This window comes from Rattus rattus, chromosome 7 (assembly GCF_011064425.1).
Source record: "Rattus rattus isolate New Zealand chromosome 7, Rrattus_CSIRO_v1, whole genome shotgun sequence".
Lineage (NCBI taxonomy): Eukaryota > Metazoa > Chordata > Mammalia > Rodentia > Muridae > Rattus > Rattus rattus.
Window position 1 is genome coordinate 115,859,154 of NC_046160.1, and position 20,941 is coordinate 115,880,094.

Below are 20,941 nucleotides of genomic sequence, written 5' to 3' on the forward strand. Positions count from 1 at the left end.
AGTACGGTCCCCACATGCTAAGGAGCGATGCGTTGGCCACGTGATCTAAGTACAAACCCTGTATGGTACTGGTGAGAGAGGAACTCCCATCTGAGGTATTAGCAAAAAATAAAAAATAAAACACACACACACACACACACACACATTCACACATGCACACATGCACACATGCACGCACACGGGCACACACACACATTCACACATGCACGCACACGGGCACACACACATACACGCATTCACATACAGCACACACACAAATGCACACACACACATACACGCATACACATACAGCACACACACACATGCATGCACATGAGCACACACACACACTTTAAAAATTAATTTTTTAAAGATGTCAAGTGACCGACAGCTTGCCTAGCGGCTTTCATACGGGTCTCTCCTATGTATCCTTACACTCAAGTGAGATTATTTTTCCCTTTAAACTAACTTCCTGCCAGCTTGAACCGGATGGTTCTTGGGCATCTTGCCTACATTAGTTTTAAAGGCTGTTCTAAGCTGTAGGAGGTGAGAGAAGCAGCATATGCACACTTCAGACCAGGGTCTAGACCCATAAAATAAACGATTCACATCTGGGTCACCTCCTCTTTGGTACCTCATCTGGGCAAGGACTGTGCTGTGTGCAAGGTCATAAAACACCACACATAAAGCCTTTATCATCTGCACTTTTGAACTTCCAATGAGACCAGGGAGCCCATTAAGTCGTTCACTTTGGAGCTTCGGGCCTTCAACCTGGAACTGTTCCAAGCTTCCAACTGCTCTCTCTTTAGAAAGCCTCGATTCTTTTTGGGGAGGGGGAGTCAGACACCAATCAAAATGGTTGAGAAGCCAGGATTTTGACTGCCACCACTCAGTGTGCTATGTAAATTGTCTGAGTTGTGTTTGAAAACCAGTGAGTCCTTGGCTCGCTTAAGGAGAATGGACTCCTGGACTAAGAAACAGTGCCCGTTGTCAAACACAGGATGTGACGCTCCATCTCCATGGTCAATTTGACTACATTTGGTATCCATGGAAACGCCTCTGGGAGTGACTCTGAGGGTCTTTCCAGAAGGAGTCAAGGCTTGCCCTAAATATGGGCAGCACCAACCCCTGGACTGGGGGTCCCAACCTGAACTAACTCACTCTCTCTCTCTCTCTCTCTCTCTCTCTCTCTCTCTCTCTCTCTCTCTCTCTCTCCCCTCCTCCCACCTCCCCACACAACATGACTAACCGCCTCACGTTCCTGCTGCCATGACCCCCCCCCTTTATGATGGATCATATCCAGGAGCTGTGAGCCCCCGAACCCACTCCCTTTGTTAAGTTGTTTTCTCAGTCGCTTTGTCACAGCAACAAGAGTGGTAACCAACACATAAGCCTTCACAGCCACCATCAAGAACATTCCAGAAGGAGCCCAGGCTAAGCTTAGAGGTTAATATAGGTCTAAAAAGGATGGCTTTGTTTGAGTGAGGCCATTTGTGTACCTGGCTGTAAGTTTTCTAGAAAGAAAAAAAATCAATCGTCCAGGCTGGGGGAGGTGGGAAGGGGGCAAGTGGCCTCGGGGCTTGTGGCCAATCTGTTGCTGGTGGGCTGTGTGACCTTGGCCAGCCTGTTCTGCCTCTCTGAGTTCAGCTGAACGAGATGCTCCCTGAGGTCTACTCTGGACTCTGAGTAGGGATAACAAGGGGAAGGAGAACCCAGAGCTTTCCTAGAGTTAAGACTTTTTCAGAGAGGAGGAAGACAGGAGGGTGAGGAAAGAAACCTTTCTCCTTTTTGCAAGCTGCCTGCCCCAACCTACACCCTGGCCCTTTCCAGAAAGCCTTTTCAAGATCTGCCATGGCTGAGCGCAAAGGATGCTGGTGCCAAGGTATGCATGCATTTTGAGCCCAGAAACCTGCAGAAACCCTCCCAGCTGCACCATTTGTGGGAGCTTATTCTGACCTGGCCACTTCCAGGCCCCTGGGGCACCCCATGCGGCCCTGTAGGGAGTTCAGGTTCCCTACAGAAAACTCAGCAGAGGAAGGGAGAGCCCGGGCTAGGCCAGGCAGCCAGAGCCTAGTTTTTCATGCAAATCTAGACTGACCCCCCATTCTGGCTTCCGTCTGATAGGAGATCCTACTGATGGGAAGGATTGAAACTACAGCTGTATTTCAATTCAATCAATAAAAAAGTGAATTAAAAACCTAACCCTCCAAGAACATCAAGGTGAAAGACATAACGGGCTGTAGCTCACAACGAACCTGGCAGAGCACCCTCTTCGGAGCCTGCCAATGCCCAGGTGTCCTTTCTGGTGAACAGGCAGAATGTGCTGTTTAACTACCCCAGCGACAGATGATCAGGCCCGGGCAGATATGGGGAAGTAGGCTCTTCACTCGAACACTCACACTTGGAGGCAAACGGGCTACCTTTCTTCCTACCCTGGACTCCGTCCTTTCTCGGAGTCAGGCAGACCCTCCCCTGAGATAAAAGTAAATAACTCAAGCTCCTCCGGGACCTTAGGAACTTGCATGTGGACATGCTAAGACCCAGCTTCGGGGTGCACATTAATAAGGACTCGCATCTGACCAAACAAGGCACATAGGGAGGAATCCCGTCCACAGATCCAGCCTCAAACCTGAGCTGGGAGCACATAGTCTGGGAAGAAAGCGCACTCTCGGGTCTGAGAGAATCAGAGGAAATGTGAGCAAAGACTGAACCAGACAGCAACAGGGGGTGGGGCCTGCGCTCCTTCTGAGGGCTCCCGTCTCTGCACAGGAGGCTCAACCCTGAACAGACAGTAAGATGTGGTAGAAAGACTCCGCCCTGGCCAGGGTCCTGTCTTTTTATTCTCCAGACGAGTGTTTCAGAGCCGGCTGACATCAAGCTGGGGGAAGAGTAGTAAGCAGTAAACCAGGAGCCAGAGGAAGAGAATGAAATATATCACGTCGGGCTGCTGTACAAACTGCGTCAGAGAGTCGCTGGGCGGGCTCTGGCTCCCCAGGGGCACGGCTTCTCCAGAGGAGTTGGTGCCAGTCCTGCAGAGGGAAAGAAAGGGACAGGATGGTTACTGGTGGGGTCCCCACGATAGAGGAAGGAGCGTCTCAAACCTCGACCCTGCCCGCCGCCACCCACCAGCAGTTAAAGGTTTCCATGATACATCAGGGAGGTCCCCATCTATGTGTGCCCTCCAGGAGGAGGGGACAGCACTTGGAGCACCCATACAGACCCCAGTCACCCCTCCCTAACTGAAGGAGCCATGCAGGCCATTTTCAGATGGCCACGGTGACAGTCCTGGGGCAGCCATTGTCACAGGCCACACAATTACTTTATGACAGAGATGGGCTGGGTCTCCTGGGACAGCCCAGGAGCAGGTAGGACTGCCAGCTCTCACCTATGCCTCTGTTACTAAAGCAACTTTGGGCGATAATTTCAAAGCAGCTACCAGAAACAAACAAGTCACCCCAAGTTTTGCCTTTGACAGGCTGCCTTCAGAAGAACTGCCAGCTCCGATATGAGTTAGAGTTACCTTTCTTTTATGCGGCGGGAGGGAGTGTTTAACAAGCCATGTTGCTCTTGCCTGGCAGGTAATGGGCAGGGTATGGGTGGTGGTAAAAACCAAACGTCCCCAGGAAAGGTAGGAAGGGGTGTGGGGGGGACTGATACACAGAAGCCTAAAGTATGAGATGCTCGGGGCCATTTTCATGTCATAGCCCATGGGCGGTATGGGTGGGCTGTGACATCTGCAATAGAGTGGTTTATGGCTGAATATCAGACACGGGGCACAATTTCCCTAGCTTGCATAGAAAAAAATATAAACTCTATTTGTCGCTGGAGGTAGGAAAGACTCTGGCATATGTCAAGTTCTCACTGCCAAAGCTCTATAGGATTAAAGCTAAAAGCATTTTCTTCCTAGCTGCGGACTCCCTTTGGCAGAAAACTGAAATTAGCATTTCCATTTAAGGCCCTGGAAGGAAGCAGGGCATCCTGCTTGTATTTGTTTTGAGGACACCAAAGAGTGGAAGTCTAAAGACCCTGCTCCTGAGGCACTGGGCAGAGACCACCACCGCCATCTTCCAAGCCCTTGCAACCCCTCAGGGGTGAGACAGTAAGATCGAGTACTTCTGTGACTTTAACAGGGGTTGGGCCGGGTCAGAACTAGAGAGATTCCGTTCTGCTCCGGACTCTCGGGTTTTAGGTGGACCGGCTTACTACCGTAACTCGAGAACTATCGACTAGACAACTGAGTTCTCCACCAGTAACGAATACTTTCATAGACAGCCTGGTGTGTTTGTACTCCCGCTTCATGTCTGCTCTGATGCCGTAAAACTGTAAAATCAGCTCAGTGAGCTTCTGAGAATTGTACCTGCGGTGGGACAGAAGGGACACAGAGTCAGGTGCTACAGGATGGAATGCAATGCGTACAACTCTACTTCCGACCACTGCCTTCTGCCCCTAAGGTTTTCAACCACAGACTCAAAACCCAGACCCATCTTGTCTCGCATGCATTCTGAGCTGTGCTCTGCGCCTCTCTGCCCGGACTCAAGAATCGCTAACTTGTCCCTTATCTGTTTACATCCACTTCATTTGCAATAGCTATTCTCTGGAATTTTCCCAAATTATTTACAGCATGATCGATAAGCCATAGCTGAAAAATAATGGCCCTTGTGAGTTAGGACACACACACACACACACACACACACACACACACACACACACACGAATATGTATTAAAATAAACATATTTTAATAATATATTTAAACATATAAAATATATTTATAATATATTTATATATAATACTTGTAAAGAGAATATAAACATATAATAGATAATGAAATAGGAATATATAAAATATTTATAAATATAAGTATATATATAAATATATTTAAATCCACAAACTTATGGAATGAAGCCACCAACCTGTTTAACACTCTGTTTCTCCTGTCATCCACATCGGCTGCGTTCCTCAATTGAACATAGCTAAAATGGTCCTACAGTGAAATTTATAAACAAAACCCCGCAACCCAATTAGTAAAGATGAAATCTCTGAAACAAAAAACAAGGTGATTTTAAGCTCACAAGGGTGACCACGCCACGCTTTCTCCATACTGCAGACATCTAGTTTCAAAAATCAAATCGCTAAACAGTAGATACCCAAGGGTGACCGGGAGGAGGCCCACCCACCACCTAGCCTGAGTCTAGAGGGCCTCTGCAGGTCTCAGCCCTGGCAGATGTCACAGGGAATCCTCTAGTGATCGGGTACCCTGGCTCTGACTTTGATCTTTCCAGACGTGGGTGTAGGGTTAGGGAGGTGTCTGTTGTTTGTTTGTTTTGACAAAGAGGCCTTCCGGGCTTTGAAACCAATGCTTTATTTACACTCTTTCTTGCACCAACTGGACATCCAATTGGATGTGCTTAACGAGATTTCAAGTGTGTCTGTCTTCTATCCCAAAGTTAGGGTTGGTGCAGGTCAGTAATCTCAGAGCTCAGGGCTGGGAGGGGGGAGGAGGAAGGAGGAAGGGTACTGATTAGCAGGGGCCATAGGGAAGAAGAAATTCACATACTAACCAATTCCAAAGACCTATTAGTGTGTCGCCGAATGTAAATGCTGGAGTCACTGTGACTATTCCTGAAAAGCAAAGACAGGTCGTGAATGGGCACCACCCAGGGGACAAATGGCCCAATCACACGGTCACCCAAGTCACTCGGCCTGGGGCCTTCCACAGCTAGGTTAAGCACAGTCGTGGCTTCAGACCAGGGGACACTTCCTTCCTATGAGTCCATCTTGTTGAAACACACAGCCAGGTGTGGCCACAGACACTGGGCCCTCATCTATACTAAAATGCAAATCAAGGTTTTTTTAATAGAAAGCAGGCCACCTATTTCTAGACCTCTGACGGTTTGGACCAGGAATGGGGCCTTTATATCCAAGCGTCCTGAGGTTTTAGGGTTCACCTGCAATGCCCTGCATGTTAAGGACAGGGCTGGGCCCAAGGCCTGGAGGCTGGCCTTCCTCTCTCATGCTCCTTGCTCTGCCATTACATTCTGCCAATCTAGCCCTAGGGGATACCACCATCTTTCCTTTCATACATAAGGAGGCTGACTTTATGCCCAAATCTTTGAGGTTGACGTGGAATGTCCTTCTGACTTTTGACACCCCCAAGGTGGAGGCAGAAGAATCCTGAGCCTTCAACTGCGGCTCCCGTCTGGGAGCTGCCAATGCTACTTGGAAACCAACATTTCTGTTCAGTTGTCTTCCCCTGGTCACCTCGCTTGCTTCAGAAGTCCTGGGGCCTGGCTTACTGCCTAGCAGAACTAGGTATCTAGTGGGTGCCACGCACCCCGACACAGTGTCATCTCAGTTTCCTTTAAGCAAGCTCACTCCATGGCCTCCAGGAGCCTGGCACTTGGCCTGAGTGCATATTCTCAGAAAGTCCCTGTAAGGCAACTTCAGTGTCTCTCAAACTAGGTTTCAGCACACTACATTGCCAACGCAGCAGAGGAATGAAGCAAAATGGAACCTCAGAGTCAAAAGGGACCCTGGAGCCTCCAGCTCAGGAGCGTCCAGAGTGACTTGATCCTCCATGGTGCAGTGCCGGGAGCTGAGGAGCCCCCCTTTCTTGCCCTTCTGTGTAAGTAATACTTCCTAATTTAAAAGCTCACTCCTGGTGGGAGGGAATAATCTCTCTGTACCCTTCCCTGTAGCAAACTTCCTCTTCCGTGGGTTTACGTTACATTGTATCAACATGAACCTTCTAACGAGTGTGAACCCTGACACCCCCCCCCCGCTCTCTCAGTTACCAAGTGTGGAGTGAGGACCCACCTCCTGACACCCAGAACACAGCGGGTGGGGAGCACTGTCAACCGTACATTCATACTCAAAGAACTGAGTGCTCAGGCCAAGACAGGGCCGTGCTAAATGATCAACTCCATGCCCTGCCTTTGCTTGGCTATGGAGTGAGTTCAAAGCCAGCCTCCGCCCCTTAGTGAGACACATCCTCAAAAGAAAAAGTTAAAAGGGAGCTGGATAAGTATCTCTGGCTGGTAGTCTAGCTAGCTCACCTGCCTGGCATGCATGAGGCTGTGAATTCAAGCCCCAGGACTACCAAACACTTAAAAGGAAAAAAAAAAAATGACTGTTCTGTGAAGAAAAAAAAAATCATGATAAAGTACAAGAATGTATCAAAAATAACCCCTGGGAGGGCTGGAGAGATGCCTCAGCAGTTAAGAGCACTGACTGCTCTTCTCCAGGTCCTAAGTTCAATTCCCAGAGAGTGACTGTGTACTCTTATATATTAAATAAATCTTAAAAAAAAAAAAAAAAGGAAATTCAAGACACCTCCTCGGAGGAGATGTAATGGAGTCTTCCCTTCTTCCCTCTCTACTGGAAGTCCTCTCAGGTGTCAACCTCGTGGATGCTTGGTTTACCGGGGGCCAGCAGGCTCCAGGACTCACCTCACATAAGTGAGCTCATCTTGGTGCTGCCTGCTTATAGCAGGGCTGAAGACTCCCATTGTGCTAACTAGGTCTACCTGTACCACAGCATCCTTAAGTCGCACTGTGCCTGAGCAAGACAGGAAGCAGGAGCTGGGAGGTGACCACTACCTGTTCTGTGACTAGTGACCAGACATGGCAAACGACACCTCATGCCCACGGACACAGACATTACCTCGTCTGTTCTCAGCTGATCTCCATGGCTGGGGTTTTGCTTGCCCCTCCACTGATGCTATCTTTCTAAGGTGCTCACTCATCCCTAGAGAGCAAGCCCTGCCTCTGTCTCTAAAGTGAAAAGAAACCTTAGGAACATACCTGGAAGGGACCTTGTGTTCGCAGGGGTTTTCTTCAAGGTCATCTGAGGAGCGGACCGTCCCAGGGGCTATAAATAATGAACTTTCTACGTGGTCCATGTGTTTCCTTTTTTCCTTCTTTTTACTGCTAGTTGGGACTTCCGTTAACTTTTCTTCTAATGGCTTTGTGGACAGTTCCGGGGTTGGGGGTTCTTGGGACTAGAACACAAAATAACCAAAATATAGATCAGCATTGTCTGGGCCCTACGCCCATCCGGCCAGTGTCCCTTCCAATTCTGCTCATCTTATGAATTCCTTCCAGGCTGGGTGGCCCAGGGAAAAAGCCCGCTTCCACTTCCCACTCTCTTGTGCAGAAATCAAAAAAGTGACTCGATGGAGGGAAGGCAGTCAGAGTTTCGGAGTCAGGAAACTCTGACACATAATCTTGCCTGAGTCACCTACTTGACCTCGAGCTACACACTCTCCATGTTTGAGACTTGCTTTCCCAGAAGTCAGTTGGGTGCAACCGCCATCAACCTCTTCCCTGTGTGGCACAGGGTTCCTCTGAGGGGGGCCCTCACAACAGGCAGTGGCTGAACTTTCAGTACACTCGGCTACCTCAACAGAGGGACGAATCCTGAGAGCCAGGTGGCTAGGTACAGAGGTGGTCATGGGTCTGGAGAGGGACACACACAGGCCAATGCAGTCTATGGGAGGATGCTGACTGGCGCTGTGCCTTTGCTGGAAGGGGTCACATCTCTAGTATTTACTGGAAAGGAAAACAGCTAGCCGCTATGGCACGTAGCATCCTATAGCCGTCAGCAATGCCCCCACTGAAATCTCAAGTGTGGGACCAGCAGGGAGAACCTGTTCAACAGGGGCCAGTCAAGGGATTTGGAGACCAGGCCAGCTACCCCTGAACAAAGCTCTAAGCAGGAACTTAAAGTGCTCTTAGTCACGTGATACCATTGTTCTTGATGGCTGAGCAAAGAGACCTTTCCTAAAGGGGAAATGAGGAGGGGATTTTATTTTAATGGTCAGAACAATACAAACTTGCCATTTCCTAGTCTTTGCTTGCTCAGCCTTTCCTTTTTGAAAGGAGGAATGGGTAGAAGACAGACTCAGGGTTCTCCACACCACCAGCTCTCCTTAGCCTCAGGGTGAAGCAGGGAGTACACTTGGGGACCAAGAACAAAGCGGGTTGGGAGAAGCAGACAAGCGAGGCCAAAGGGTCAGAGCCATAATGCAAGCTGTGCCCATATTACATCCCCCGGATGATAGGGAGGCTGTGCTCAGAGCTGGGGAAGGAAGCTTGATCTGCCCCTACCCCTACCCCAGTAAGACTTGGAGTAGGATGAGATTCCAAAGCTTACTGACATGATTCCGACCTAGGGCTGCCCCAACCACCCCTAGCTATCCACCTAACACTCTCGGCAAAGCAGGAGCTCAGTCCGATCTTGGCAACTCCTGGCATGTGGGGTCAGGCACTGAGCGTGTAGCTCTGTTAACAGAGGGCTTGCCTGGCATGAAAGCAGCCCTGGGTTCGAATCCCCAGCCCTGCATAAGTCTGACATAGTGCTACTTAGAAGAGGATCAGACATCGAGGGTCATTCTTGGCTTCTTAGCAAGCATGAGACTAGCCTGGGGTACACGAGAGCCGGCCACAGCCAATCAAACAAGAGAATGAAGGGTCAGACTGTATCTCCACAGGCTGCCCACCCAAGGACAGGAGCCTGGACCCTCTCATCCACCTACTGCTCCCACATAGCTTTTTGCCTCCTTGTAATCTTGGGGAACCATTCCAGTTGTCCTCCACGTCTTCAGCTAAAACATTAGATCTGATCTCCCTGACGTCTATGCCCACCAAGCTGGCTTCTGCCAGTTCCCTACAGGAGGTATCGCAGGGGAGAACTGGTAGCCCACATTGGGCATGAAGAAGTGTGTGGGTGCAGTAATAGGGCAAGGAGCCAGGCGTGTCTCTGGTGTCTCTGGAGCCACCAGCCCCCTTCTCCAATGTGGCCCACGACTGTTGAACCCATGCCTGCCCTGTCCCAGATAATCACTCAGGGCTGAGCACTGAGAATTCTCCCCATTGACCCGGATTGGCCAACAGAACCAGAGCGAGCGCTGATGAAGGCAGCGTGCTATCTCAGATCCTATGCACGGTTGCAGGCTTCCTTGCCTTCAGTCCTCCAAGTGTAAAGGCTTTCTTTGCCCTTCTGGTTCCACTCATGAGCCCACCTGTGTCAGTCCCCAATTATCTTCTTGTTTTAAGCTCAGAGAAATATGCACTTGACCCCTGAATTTGGAAGACCCTGCCAGGCACCACACTGGTCTCTAGGGTCCAAGGATGAATACATGGATGCCCACGTACTACTCTTGGGAAGGAAAAGCAAACCCCATGGACCTGGTGAAGAACTGCCAGGGTGTGGTGGGTCCCCACTAAGGCAGCAAGAATTCTGGTAGGGCAGGAACCGGGAGGAGCTTTGAACACAGAGCTTTGAAAGGTGAATGTCCACTTGCCACGTTCTGGGTGGGGAAGGACTACCCAAGAGGATGAGTATCTAGAAACCAAGAGAAGCCAGCTTTGCTGGAGGGAGGCCGGGAGGGATGGACAGTCAGTGGGGAGAGGAAAGAGTGTCAGAGGCCATGGTAATGAGGTAAGAGTTGGGTGGGGGCGGCTGTGAGGTGAGACTTGGGCTTTAGGGTCACCCTTCTGTGGGCTGCTCAGGACTGAACCAGGAGGGATGAGAGGTGTAACAGGATGAGGCGGGAAACAGCGACAGAGCCAATCTGGAAAAAGCTGGCTCCATTCCTAGCCTCCTTCTGGCACTTGGGAACATCCTCCACTGGGTAGCTCTCTCACACCCTGTGGCCTGAGTCTGAGGAATCTCTCTTTGCAGGGCCATCTCCATGCCTAACACCACACCCTCTGTGTCCACTGTATAAGAAGTTGGCACACTTCCCTTTTCCTAGTTGCTATGATGTTGTAATGATGCTTCTTCCAAAGGGCTGAACTGGTGGTTCTCAACCTTCCTAATGCTGTGGCCCTTTAATACAGTTCTTTATGTTGTGGTGACCTCTGCCCCCAACCATAAAATCATCTCGTTGTTACTTTATAACTGTAATTTTGCTACTGCTACGAATAGTAATAAAGATATCTGACACGTGACCCTAAGGGGGTCGCAACCCAACGCTGCTGAGTTGACAGGCAAGTGAACTGCTGGAGTTGAGCCCAGGCCCCACCCCTCTCACCTGTCTCTGTACCAGCAGGGCTTTGATACCCTCTCCAGGATTCCCAGGGCTGCAAGGTAGTTCTTTCTTAAAAGATCTTGCCTGCTCCCCAGGGCATCGGGGCAGGGCTCTGTGTACCTGCCCCTGATATACACGAAGCCACTCGCTAGACACAGTGGAAACACAACTGGCTGACAAGCGTGTGCTCAGCTGCGTGACTGTTCCCCTCCCTGTCTACACAATCCATAGCCAATCACAAGAACCGAAGAACAGGGTTGGGGATTTAGCTCAGGGGTAGAGCACTTGCCTAGCAAGCGCAAGGCCCTGGGTTCGGTCCCCAGCTCAAAAAAAAAAAAAGAAAAGGAACCAAAGAACAGGGCCTGATCCAGCCAAGGCCTCTAAGAATCAAGCTGGAGTCCAATTTGAGTTTGCCCTGTTCCCCAGGTGGCCATAGGAGATGACCTGGTAGTTCACTGTTAATGGCTGCTTTTAAATGAGCATTCCTTACCCTGCTGGCCCCTCATACACAATCTCATTTGTCCCCCTAGAAGCCCTCTGAGTATGACCTGGACTGGAATATGATCAGCGGGGTGGGTGTCTGGGTGCAAAATTTTAGGAGGAACTCCCTTCTAGGTATCAAGCCAGAATTTGCTGGAGCCTCCTGTAAGGACCTTAAATTCTATGCCTTAGCGTTTTCTTTTTTTTTTTTTTTTTCTTGGTTCTTTTTTTTCGGAGCTGGGGACCGAACCCAGGGCCTTGCGCTTCCTAGGTAAGTGCTCTACCCCCGAGCTAAATCCCCAACCCCACCTTAGCGTTTTCTTAAGGGAAGGTTCACAGAGGGAAAAAGCTCTGAGTTCCCAAACCTCGAGTACCTGCTGGCTTTCCACAGGGCCATTCTCTTTGGTTTCCATTGGCTGGTGGTCCTCATGGGAGGGTGGAGAACCAGGTTCCGAGACTGACGTGGGTCCCTCAGAACTCCCGTCGACATGGGACCCATGGTCACTGACCCTGGAGTAGCTGTTGTCAACAGGCAAGGAGAAATTGCAGCTGCTCTGGGAGCTGTGGGCCTCCTCCTCCTCCTCGTCCTCCTCCTCCTCCCTGGAGTCCTGCAGAAAGCTCCCATCTGGATGTTCTAGGTCTGCCTCTTCATTTTTCAAATCCTCGCCCCCTTCCGCATAGGCCTCTAGCACTGCGGCCAGGGGCACCTCGTAATGTGGGTAGTAGAACAGGTCATGAGGGATGACGGAGATCTTTGAGAGGGGTGGCGAAGGTTTGAAATCCAAACCTTCTTCGCTGTGGCTTCTGAGGGTTTCCAGGCTGACGCTGGTACTTGGAGGATTGGATGGCATTTCTCCGCCGACTGCAGACAGCCCGCCTTCTGCTTCTCCTTCTTCCTCGCTGTGATGACGAGTGGATTTCCTCTTGGCCTTTTCATACACTTCGGGCTTTTTGTCTGCGGCTGTTTCTGGGGGCAAAGTGTGGTCTTGGTCTTCTTGCTCAGGATCCTTGGGAGGAGTCTCGAGCTTGCTGGGCTCCAATCTGGACTCGGCGGACTCTGTTTCTGCATGGGGAGACTTTGATTTCCTTTTTCCTGGTTTCTCGGTGTAATTTTCAGAACCCTCTTCCTCCCCAGGTGTCTTCTTGTGGGATGAAGGATCCTCAACAAAAGTCTGGCTGGTGGAGGCGAAATCTACTAGGTCCCTGTTAAACTTGGAAGCTTTTAGCGGGATACATTCAAAGTAGTCGTCTTTGTCCATAGGCTCAACGGTCAGCAGCGGAACCTTGAGCTCCATGGAGTTGGCCAGGATAGTATTATCTCTAGGGGATGGTGGCGAAGGGCCTTTCTCACCTAGACTGGCTGGATTCTCTACAGTGCCATTACAGAATGAGGAGTCCTGGGGAAGCTGAGCATCTTGGGACATAGCATCTGTGTCAACAATAGTATCTTCAGGGGCCTTGTCTGAGGCAGCTTCCAGCACTAGCCTGGCTTCCTGTTCTGGTTTCTTTTCCTTGGAAACCTCAGCCAATGAGGCATGGCCATCCTGCTTTGACAGCTCCTTGGTTGCCTTGGGGCTCCCCTCAAAGCGGAACTCGGAGCTGTAGAAAGGGTCCTTGCTGCACGAGGCATCCTTGTGCAAGTCAGTCTCGAAGTGGACGCTTTTCTTGACAGGCAAAGAGTTGGACCTCCTCCCATCCTTTCTGGTTGACAAGATGGATGACTCTGGAGTTGGCTCTGTGGTGGATTCAGTGTTCCCCATGCTCGCCTGGAAGACTTGGTCAATAATCTGGTGCATAAAGTCTGTGGGGCTGTCTGGCAGTTTGTGGCTGGGAGCACTACCCAGACTGAAGCCCGTGGGGCTCTCAAGCTGGTCACAGACGAAGACCTTGTCAGGCGGTGGGTGGCTGGTCTCATGGCTGACAGTGTAGGGCTGCTCTCCATTCTGACTAAGGAGGAGGACTCGGCTCTCTTGCTCAGAGGGGCTTTCTTTGATTCGGACAAAGGTGGACTCGATAGGGGCTTCTTTGTCTGGATTCACAAAATCCTCCTGCAGAGAAGAGACACAAGACAACATAATACCGCAGGTTCTGCCTATAAGTACAACTTCCATCCCCTTCTGGAAACCCAAATGCAAAAGCCACTTTAACATGACCATGTGGTTCGCTGTGAAAGCCTGAAGCTAGAAGGGTCACGAGCGAGTTCCATTACCAACTCTCATCAGAGCCATCCTCAGTGCAAGAACCAAGGCAGGGCTGAAAGGCTGAGAGCAAGTCAATGGGGCTGCAGGGGGTGGGCTGACTTCAGGGGGTGGACTGACTGCAGGGGGTTGGGTTGGCATAGAGCCATTTTGTTTCAGGATGTGGTACAGACATGAACTAGCACCGAGCTGCCTCTAGGTTCCTGAATTGATCAGAATAAGCAACTTCTGTCTTAGGGTTGTATATAGGTGTGTGTGTGTGTGTGTGTGTGTGTGTGTGTGTGTGTGTGTGTGTGTGTGTGACAACTTCCATCCATACCTAAAACCCATCTTCAAGAGTAATCTGGGATTATAAACGATAAGTGTGATCAGAGTGTAGTGGCACATATGGTATCACCAGAGGAGGCTGAGGCAGAGAGACTGCTGAATTTTCAAGGCCAGCTAGGGCCATAACAGTGAGATCCTATCTCAAAAATGCAGACAAACAAACCAAAAACAAAAAACCAAACAACAGAACACACATACACACACACACACACACACACACACACACACACACACACTCACACACACACAGAGACAGGGACACACACAAATGGATATAGACACTCACACATACAAGAACACACACACAGCTGGAGACACGGCTCAGTGGTTAAGAGCACTGACTGCTTTTCCAAGAGTCCTGAGTTCAAATCCCAGCAACCACATGGTGGCTCGCAACCATCTACAATGTGATTGGTGACCTGTTGCCCTGGTGTGTCTGAGGACAGCTACAGTGTACTTACATATAATAAATAAATCTTTAAAAAAAAAGAACACACACACAAACACAGACATACACGGACACAGACGGACACACACAAATGGACATGGACACACATACCCCACAAGCACGCTGGTCACAAATGGTCGGTATCTTTTATAATTTTGAGTGTCCTATAAGATTTGGTGACTTGTTGGACTATGCCACTGAGTATCTAAAGAGTGATGCCTGGGCGACAGGTGAATGCTGTCATCACCTTAATGGAGTCAGCCTGGGAAGAGGCTGTGTGAGATGTGACTGGCTTTCTGTTCCACTTGCGACCTTGATGTATTATGTCACAGACAGTTTAGAAATTAAAATAGGACAAGCAAGCAACTTGAGGGTCGCTTCGTTGCCATCAACAACAGAACCACACCGCCCCAGCCAGAGCTGGGCTGTTGTGTCTGTCCCTTGAGTACCCAGTAAAAATGTCCATTTTGTGAATTGAAGGGAAGGGGGACAGACATACGGGATCCAACTCCGGAAAGCGCTCTAGAAACTGGGCCACGTAAGTCACAATGGACTGCTCATCCGGCATGTCAACCATGATGTCTGTTGAGAGAGACAAAGGTATTAGCAAAGACACGCTTTCTCCTTAGGACCACGGGGCGCTGATGAGGAAGGGACACACACTCCAGCAAAGGATTTCCCTTTTCTTTTCCCCTGGAGAAGGTTTAGACTCTGAGAGGGAGCAACCCCCTTGGCTAACGCTGGCTGCCGGACAAAGAAGCCAGGATGGGGAACTTTGGGGCCCTCATGCACAGGACTGTGCCCCTCCTTCCTTGGTTCCCTTCACTGTAATCAGTCAGCTCACTGCTGGTCCCATGAGCACATCTGGCAACCGTGACATTGAGGGTCTCAAATTAGACACCGCAGTGTGGAAAGCAATGTGACGAAACGGAGTTACACATCTTACTGTGTAGCTGTTTGTATTCTAGTTCTAATTATGTTCCCCTCCAAAAAAATGTTTACATGAGAATATCTGCATGTAGTTTCTGGGAACCTGCCCCCAGTTGGTTCTGATTGGTGATGAAGATACCAACAACCAGACAGAGGCAGGACTTGGATTGGGACCGGGAGTGAAGGGAGAGAAAAATTGGACATGCTGGGAGAGTGTGGAGGAGAGGAGAGACTCCATGCTTGAGAATAGTGTGGGACAGAGAGGCATGGCTTCCTTGTGAAGGAGCCGGGAGAGCGTGGCCCAGTTGGGCAGTCCTCTGGGCTCAGAGCAGCCAAGATAGAACATAGAATTAGTAAGTAATAACTCAGGACTAACTGAGTGGAGGTTAGGCAGTGGCCCAGCTTTTGAGATGTTTCAGGCATATTAAAATATAAAGGCTGTAGGTGTGTCTTTCATTTGGGAACGTAAAGCACTGAGGCGGGTAAAGGACCCACTGCTTAAGATGTTTATGGTCATGTTGTGTGCAAAAAGTACCCTTCCTTTTCTTCTCTTCCTCCTTCTCCTCTTCTCTTCTCTCTCTCTCTCTCTCTCTCTCTCTCTCTCTCTCTCTCTCTCTCTCTCTCCCTTCCTTCTCCCATCCACAGAACTGGGGATCTAACCCAGGGTCTCACACTTGCCACGAAGCTATATGTTCAACCCTGAAGTGATCATTTCTGACGTAACCTCAATGGCTCAAGCACAGAAACGCCAGGTAAATTTAGTATGCCTACAGGTGGAACTGTGATGCAGTCAATATAAATAAATATACAAGATTATAGAAATATACTAGCCAAACACTGATATCATCTACCAGTAAAATAGAGACAAAATTATACATATACCAAATGATGTCAATTATGTGGAAATTAGATGCACAAAGAAGATGATAGCATAGGAAATAGAATTTTTTTCTTCACTAGACTTTTATCTTGCTTTCCTTAGTTTCCTACCTGAAAGAACAGATGTCGTATTTGTAATAATCGTTAAACAGACAGAGACAGGGGTTGGGGATTTAGCTCAGTGGTAGAGCGCTTGCCTAGCAAGCGCAAGGCCCTGGGTTCGGTCCCCAGCTCCGGGGGGGAAAAAAAAGACAGAGAAGGAGAGTCACCATACCTTCCGGCTCGAGGAGCCTGGGGATATGCAGGGAATCATGTGCAATGCGGAAGGCCTTCTCTAGATTTTCCCGGGTAGAATCTTCCAGAGCCTGCTTCATGTCTACGAGGCTGGGGTCAATAGCTTTGATGACAGCCAGGAAAGCTAGCCCACTCCTCCAACTGCCAGCAAAGTCTTGGACCGCCACACCATACCTGATGAGAAGAAGCAGGAACACAACCCAGGTGAGTAAAGGAACCCAAAGAGGAGGTCTGTGTGCAGTAGCCTCTCTGGTCGGAGGGGGCTGCGTGCTGTTCCCCTGTCCTACTGTTAGAGACCCCCTGGCTCTGACCACTATGTGGGTTGCCCTGAGAATTTTCAAACTGGAGCAGGAGGTATATGTTATCCAAAAATGCAAGCCACACCCTCGGTTCCCAAGTCCCTAAACACACAAAGAAGAGATGTTTACAGTGCACACATCATCAATGACATTGGAAAGGGGACACACGGGATACGCCCTGTTAGAGACAGAGCCAGGAAGATCCAAGTTTTCTCAGCTGCTCTTCTGTGCTTCTGGCTTTATGGCCTAGGGCCAGGCACATACCCTTTCTGAGCCTCCAACACTTTAGTTATAAAACAGGGTGACTATAGGATGACCTTGTGGGGTACTGTTACAGCGAAGGGCAAGGTTCCCACAAGAATGGTCACGTCTAAGGGTCAACCTAGCATGTGATGCAGAGAACTGGAGCCAAAGGATGACTGTCGGCTCCCAGCATCATCAATACACATAAAATCACTTCTTCTTCTCCTCATGGGTATGTGTGTGCTGTACACATGTATGTTTGCATGTTGCATGTGTAGAAGCTGGAGACGCATATCAGGAATCTTCCTTAATTGTTCTCATTGTATTCAGTAACACATGGTCTCTTGCTTCCACCCAGAGCACACTGACATGGCTGCCTGGCTAGCTAGCTTGCTCTAGGAATCCCACTATGGCTACTCAGCCTTCTGAGCTCTGATATTACAGATGAGCCACCAAGCCTGCGGGTGATGGAAATAAAAACTTTGGTCTTCATGCTTACCCAGTGTCCTAGTTAGGGTTTTACTGCTGTGAACAGACACCATGACCAAGGCAACTCTTATAAAGGACAACATTTGATTGGGGCTGGCTTACAGGTTTAGAGGTTCAGTAGATAATCAAGGTGGAAACATGGCAGCATCCAGGCAGGTGTGGTACAGGAGGAGCTGAGAGTTCTACATCTTCATCTGAAGTTGGCTAGTGGAAGACTGACTACCAGATAGCTAGGATGAGGGTCTTATAGCCGAAAGACCCAAAGTGACACACCCACTCCAACAAGGCCACACCTAAACCAACAAGGCCACACCTCCAAATAGTGCTACTGCCTGGGCCAGCCATATTCAAACCACTACTTTCCACTCCCTAACCCCCATAGGCTTGTTCAAACAAATGAGTCTATGGAGGCCATATATAAACTTAACATAATGCAAAAATACATTTAATCCAACTTCAAAAGTCCCCACGTCTGTAGCAGTCTCAATAATGTTAAAAGTCCAAAGTTCAAAGTCTCTTCTGAGATTCATCTAATCACTTAACTGTAATCCCAAAACCAAGACAGGAAACCAGCTGGGCAGACTCCAAACTCTGCATCTCCATGTCTGACGCCAAAGTGGTCTTCAGATCTCCAACTCCTTTTTCATCTTTGTTGACTGCAACAGACTCCTTTCTCTTAAGCTGGTTCTACTCCCTGCTAGCAGCTTTCCTCAGCAGGTATCCCATGGTTCTGGCATCTCAAACAGCTTGGGGATTCCAAGGCAACTTCTTTTTCCAATGTCTGAGATCCAGACATGATCTTCTGGGTTCCTCCAAAGGGCTGGCCTCACTTTTCCAGCTCTGCCCTCTGTAGCACTCAAGGCTCCGGCTGACTCCACTCCACTGCTGCTGCTGTTCTTGGTGATCATCCTATGGTACTGGCATCTCCAGTGCATTGGTGTCCTCTGAAGGACCCTAATTCTTACTGAAGTGTAAGAGCTATTAAGAGGCTTGGCCTGGTAGAAGGTAGCTAGGTTATGGAGTTCCTGTGAAGGACCGTAAGGGCTGTCACCAGCTTTACACCCACCGCCTCAGGTCAAGATTAGGCCAAGTACCAGCTTCCTACCTCGGGTCAAGGCTAGGCCAAGTTCCATTCTCCACCCACAGTTCTAGGGAGGAGCAGGGACATTCTTGAAAAAACAGAGAATGTACTGACAGTCAGCTGACTCTCCGGTCCCAGATAGAGTTCCAATGTATGTCATACGCCTGCTACCCAATAGATCCGAAGGTCAATATGCTTAGCCAATAAATTTAAACTGTAACCTTGCTGATGTAACCTGTACCCCTAAAAAGTATAAAAACTGCTTGTTATAGCCATTTGGGGTTGCCTTCCAGTCACTCACCATGAGGGGCTGATTGAAGGTTGACCCAATGCGCCAGAAAATAAACCTCTTTCATTTGCATCGAACTCCTCGAACTCTGTTCTCCTGTCTCGCTTGGGGGATCTTCCTGTAGTTAAGACTCACTCCAAGCCTTACACTCCACTGCACCTAGGCTTCACCAAGAGCCTCTCATAAGCTCTCTTCATGGTGCCAAGCCTCAACTTCTTTGCATGACCCCTTCAGTCCTGGGCCTTCAACTGCAACTGAGGCTGTGCCTTTAACAATGGCCTTCCCTGGCCTCTCACAGTGCCAAACCTCAGCTGCTCTTCATGACCCCTTCACACCTTCAAAACCAGTACCACCTGGGTGAGTCTTACATATTACCAAGTACAACTGCAGCACAAGGTACAACCTTGGCTATCTCTAGAACACAGCTTCTTTGTGCTCTCAGAAAATACTTCCCAGAAAATTTCACCTCAGTGATGCTGGTCTCTTCTTAATCACCACTAATTTCTTAGCTCCAGCTGACCAGTATCAATTGTCCCAGTAGTCTCCTTCTCCTCTTGACTCTAAAGCCAGAGCCCCATGGCCGAAGCTGTGTAGTTCTGCTGCTTGCTGGGACTGGAACATGGCCCCTTTGTTCTATTACATTATCTCCAGCTTTCTGTTTTCCAACTTCTTCCCTGAATAAGCTTAGCTGTCCTGGAACTTGCTCTGTAGACTGACTTTGAACTCAGAGATCTGCATACCTGTCTCCTAAACACTGGAATTAAAGATTTGGTCCACAAGCCTGGATTTAAGTTTTTCCTTACTTGGAACTTGCTCTGTACCAGGCTGTCCTTGAATGCAGAGATTTGCTTGTTTTGTCTCCTGGAATTAAAAGTTTAAACTACCATGCCCATTCCTAAACTTAGCTCCGTAGGATCTTGCCCCAACATTATCACTCCCTTAATTCAATTTAATATCCTTGAACACAGGATTCAGCTCCAGTTCACTTTCTGGAGCTCCTTTAATACTTGAACCATATATTTTATATTTTTCCTTTCTAACCTTGCTACGCTTGGTCAGAATGCTCTTCATGAGACTTAACCAGAGAACAAAGTCTCTGTTGGACTTTTTTGAGATTTCCTTTGTCAATGCAATTAATGCCAATCTCTTACCTCAGCCCCAGGTAGACTCTTCAGACAAGGGCAAAAATCAGTCATATTCTTCACCAAAATATCACAAAAAAAGTCTCTAAGTCACATATTGAAATTCTGCACTGAAACATCTAGGGCCAGGTCTGCACAATTCAAATCACTCTCAGTAGCAAAGACTTCTATATTCCTACTAGGATAGCCCGTTAAGTTCCATTCCATTGTTTTCCAAATCCAAACTCCCAAGATCTACATTCTTCCAAACAAAAGCATGATCAGGCCTACCACAACTATACTCCAGTCCCTGATACCAACTTCTGCCTTAGGTAGGGTTTTACTGCTGTGAACAGACACCATGACCAAGGCAACTCTTATATGGACAACATTTAATTGGGAATGGCTTAAAGGTTCAGAAGTTCAGTCCATTATCACCAAGGCAGGAGCATGGCAGCATCCAGGCAGGGATAGTGCAGGAGGAACTGAGAGCTCTACATCTTCATCTGAAGGCTGCTAGCAGAATCCTGACTTCCAAGGCAGCTAGGATGAGGGTCTCAAAGCCCACACCCACGGCGACACACCTACTCTAACAGGGCCGTACCTTCAAATAGTGCCACTCTCTGTGCCAACCATATTCAAACCACTACACCGAGCAGGTATTTCAGACACTTAGCCTTCTCCCTGGCCCTAAAACCACAACGTTCACAGAGGGGCAAAGAGAGTCATGCCGGAAGGTGTGGGCTCTCTGTAGACTCTGTCCTTTCATTTCTTATTATGCTCACAGAATAAATAGAACCCGACACCTTTTAATGTAGACATAGCGTCAGACTCCCAACAGGTTAGAAACCCA

The 20,941-nt window shown here is 49.0% G+C and overlaps 1 protein-coding gene across 3 annotated transcripts in view; it reads right to left on the reverse strand.

Moving 5' to 3' along the window:
* Positions 1-2,120: 2,120 nt before the first annotated feature.
* The window catches only part of Clmn (calmin), a 93,718-nt gene continuing 74,897 nt past the window's right edge, over positions 2,121-20,941 (reverse strand). Inside the window, exons 7-14 of one of the 3 annotated variants that reach the window (XM_032908329.1) lie at positions 16,547-16,740; positions 14,963-15,045; positions 11,865-13,538; positions 7,781-7,977; positions 5,540-5,600; positions 4,892-4,962; positions 4,244-4,336; positions 2,121-3,008 (exon numbers count right to left, since the gene is read on the reverse strand). In XM_032908329.1, coding sequence (XP_032764220.1) covers positions 2,837-3,008; positions 4,244-4,336; positions 4,892-4,962; positions 5,540-5,600; positions 7,781-7,977; positions 11,865-13,538; positions 14,963-15,045; positions 16,547-16,740 — 2,545 coding nt within the window. In that variant the 3' untranslated portion in view covers positions 2,121-2,836. Of the gene's footprint in view, positions 3,009-4,243; positions 4,337-4,891; positions 5,018-5,539; positions 5,601-7,780; positions 7,978-11,864; positions 13,539-14,962; positions 15,046-16,546; positions 16,741-20,941 lie in introns of those variants that run through there. The other 2 variants (XM_032908330.1, XM_032908331.1) reach the window with 2 other exon arrangements.